Below are 3829 nucleotides of genomic sequence, written 5' to 3' on the forward strand. Positions count from 1 at the left end.
ATCGTACCCGTTCCAAAGAAGAATGGTAAAATTCGTGTCTGTATCGATTTTACTGATTTGAACAAAGCATGTCCGAGTGATCCGTACCCGCTGCCACGGATAAGAGATTTGGTGGATGCAACCTCAGTGTATGGGAGACTATCATTCATGGACAGTTTTTCAGGGTATAACCAAATACCTTTGTTCGAGGAAGATCAAAATAATACCGCGTTTGTGACTGACAGAGGAGTTTACTGCTATACTGTGATGCTGTTCGGGCTAAAGAACGCAGGGGCGAACTACCAGCATTTGGTAGACCATATTTTCAAAGATCTGATTGGGAAGACGATGGAAGTGTATATCGACGATATGGTAGTAAAATCTAAACAAAAGGAGTCGCATTTTCTTGATCTGCAGAATACATTTGATATCTTGAGGCACTATCGAATGAAGCTCAATCCAGCAAAGTGTTTATTCGGGCTGTCGTCGGGAAAGTTCCTTGGATACTTGATGACGCACAGAGGAATCGAGGCAATCCGGAGAAAATCAGAGCCATCAGAGAGATTCCATCCCCAAGAGCGAAGAAGGAGGTCCAGAAGTTGGCGGGACGATTAGCATCTTTAAATCGTTTCATTTCACGCTCTTTGGATCGATTCAAACCATTCTTTGATATGTTGAAAAACCAGTGAATTTTGGTTGGACGGATGAGTGCGAAAAATCTTTCGATGAGATCAAACAGTATTTTTCAACTCCTCCAGTTTTGGTTAGTCCAAAAACTATACAACCTATGGGGTTTATCTGGATGCAACCGAGAACGTTGTAAGTGCAGTGCTGTTTGTTACGGATCCACATGAGAAGGTTGTTTACTTCGTCAGTAAATCTTTGACGGGGGTGGAAACACAGTACAAAAAGATTGAAAAGATAGCACTTGCACTGTTCCATGCATCTCGTCGCCTCAAACCTTATTTCCAAGGGAGGCAGATCGTTGTCTATTCAGAATACCCGCTGAAGAGAATCCTGGAACGTGCTGATGATTCCAGCCGACTAGCCATATGGTCAAATTTTATGGGGGCGTATGAAATCAAGTACGAGACCAGAACTGCATAGAAGGGACACTCCCTGGCTGCACTGCTATCAGATTTTCCTGTGGACGACATAGAAACAGTTACCGAAGAAGAATAGAAGTTGTTCAAACCCATAGAGTCAGCCACCGATCAGACTGGGGGCGACTCCGCAATGGTGATAGATACACCTGAACCATTATGGATTATATTTACTGATGGGTCATCAAATGTTGGTGGAGCTGGAGTTGGATGTGTCATCCTTACTCCCGAAGGCTCGAGGATCGAGAAAGCGACTAGATTGGGTTTTCAAGCATCAAACAATGAAGCTGAATATGAAGCAGCAATTATCGGTTTAAAGGCTGTCAAACAATTAGATGCGAAGAACGTGAAGCTCGTAACTGATTCCATATTAGTAGTTAACCAGTTTCTGGGACCTACAAAGCCAAGGAAGAAAGGATGGCCTTATATTTGAATCGTATGAAAGAGCTGGCAAACGAGTTCGACCAGTTCTCTATTGGGCAGCTACCACGGCTGGAAACACAGGCATGCAGATGCTTTAGCATATCTTTCTTCCGCAGTTGAAATGATACCACTCGTTTTGTTGTAGTGGATTTCCAAGAGTTACCTAGCATCTCCGACATCCACTTTGTTCTGGCTCTCGAACACGCTAGTGGGGGCGAGGGGGCTACTACATCATCACAGGGAGATACTGAAAACAGTGACAGCAATATGGATGTTGAAAATCTAGTGATAAATGATTCAGGAAATCTTGCTGAAAACGCTTCAGACTGGCGTCAACCTTATATTAGGTATTTGAAAACCAGTGAACTCCCAAAAGATGAGTATCTCGCTTCAAAAGTGAAGAAGAATGCTTGGAGATATTCAATGATCGAAGGACAGCTGTACCGCAAACCTGTAGCTTTGGAGCTATTTTTGCGATGCATATCGGCAGAAGAAGGGCAACAAATATTGGCGGAGGCTCATGAAGGAATATGTGGCACCATTCTGGAGGGCGCAGTCTCGCGCACAAGATACTTGCCCAGGGATACTTCTAGACATACATGCAGACAGATGCTAAAGAATACGCACAGAAATGCGTGTCGTGCCAAGAGCACGCCCCGATTTCTAGAAGGTCCGCCAACGAATTGCATCTTGTTTTTAGTCCCTGGCCATTCTCTATGTGGGGACTATACATTGTCGGACCACTTCCCAAAGCTCCTGGAGGCGTTAAATTCATACTAGCCGCTATTGATTATTTCACCAAATGGGTCGAAGCAGTAGCACTGGTATATTTTACCAGAAATGATGTGAAAAAGTTCATATGGGAGAATATCGTCTGCAGATTTGGAATCCCAGACGCGATAGTATCAGACAAAGGGAAGCATTTTGATTCTATGGTGATCAAAGAATTCTGCGAGAACCTGAATATTCACCACAATTTCTCATCTCCTTATTATTCTCAGAGCAACGGGAAGGCGGAAGCAATCAACCGCGTTATTATGGATAATCTCAAGAAAAGGCTGGAGAAAGCGAAGGGAAAATGGACAGAAGAATTCCCTGGAGTCTTACGGTCCTATCGAACGACCTCAAAAATATCCATTGGATTCTCGCAATCTACACTGTCTTATGGGACGGAGGCGGTCATACCCACCGAGGTACATCTCAAGACTACCAAAACTCATGCTGTCAAATCTGGGAAAAACGACAGCATATTGGCTCTGGATAAAGAGTTGCTGGAAGAACAGAGAGAAGCAGCCTTGCAACAGTTGGTCCTATACCAGCAGACAATCAAGCTGAGATATGATCGTAAAGTCAGAGAACGATCATTCAAGCCAGGGGAATATGTCTTGAAGAAGACTCGAGACGCCACAATGGAACCAAATTGTGGGAAGCTTGGAGGAAACTGGGAAGGTCCATACATAGTGGACAGGCCAACATCTCGTGGCTCTTACTACCTAAGGAACCTCGACGGTACTCAAGATGGTGAGCCATGGAAGCCGTGGAATTCGTTCCACTTGAAGAAGTTTTATCATTAAGAGTAGTTCCAAATCCTGTTGTGCTGCACTCTTTTTCCTTTATGATGGTTTTATCCCACTGGGTTTTCCACGCAAAGGTTTTAACGAGGCAGCTGTTGTCAAGCAGTAGATACTTATCTTGCTATTTCTATTCAGAAATTTAATTCAACATTATTTTGGTATTCCACACTTTATCGAAATTATTCATGTTTAAAGATGTTGCGGACGATCAAATCCGCAGTCAGTCCTAAATGGAAAAACAGTACAATTCAAGTCTACTGTCAGCAACGTCTCTGACACCTCGCAGATAGGGTGAATGCACAGTTCAAGCATTTTTACCCTATTCCAATTGTATGGCCATCATTTGGGTATCAACAAATGTGGCGAACATTTTCACCTGTCTAGGCATGTGAAAATGTACACATCTCAACTCTGCGCGTATCTTGAATAGTAGGATTGCCCCCCTGCGTGAATTCAAGATAGCAGAAAAACTCAACTTCTCATTCCATGCGCGAGAATAATGCAGCAGGGAAGTGCACCCTTGCGCGAGCATGAGCAGCATGACACAAAACATATTGGGGGTGAGTTATATGTCACCTCAACCATTTTGGGGCGAGATATGTAACACTCCAACACAATCATTACATCCCTGGGGGCGAGTTGCATAACACTCCAAACAACGCGCTTGGGGGCGAATTATGCAACACTCCAGAAAAATGCAAATTCAGAGGGGAACCCGAACTTCTTAACCCATAACAAGTTATGGATTAA

At 43.7% G+C, this 3829-nt stretch overlaps 1 protein-coding gene across 1 annotated transcript; it reads left to right on the forward strand.

The window, feature by feature from the left end:
- The first annotated feature begins 1215 nt into the window (after positions 1-1215).
- On the forward strand, positions 1216-3079 carry LOC113336066. The gene is made up of 3 exons (XM_026582057.1): positions 1216-1393; positions 1651-2175; positions 2259-3079. The coding sequence occupies exons 1-3, from the start codon at positions 1216-1218 to the stop codon at positions 3077-3079; spliced, it is 1524 nt and encodes a 507-aa protein (XP_026437842.1).
- Positions 3080-3829: the final 750 nt, after the last annotated feature.

The sequence above is a fragment of the Papaver somniferum genome, unplaced genomic scaffold (genome assembly GCF_003573695.1).
Source record: "Papaver somniferum cultivar HN1 unplaced genomic scaffold, ASM357369v1 unplaced-scaffold_150, whole genome shotgun sequence".
Classification (NCBI taxonomy): Eukaryota; Viridiplantae; Streptophyta; class Magnoliopsida; order Ranunculales; family Papaveraceae; genus Papaver; species Papaver somniferum.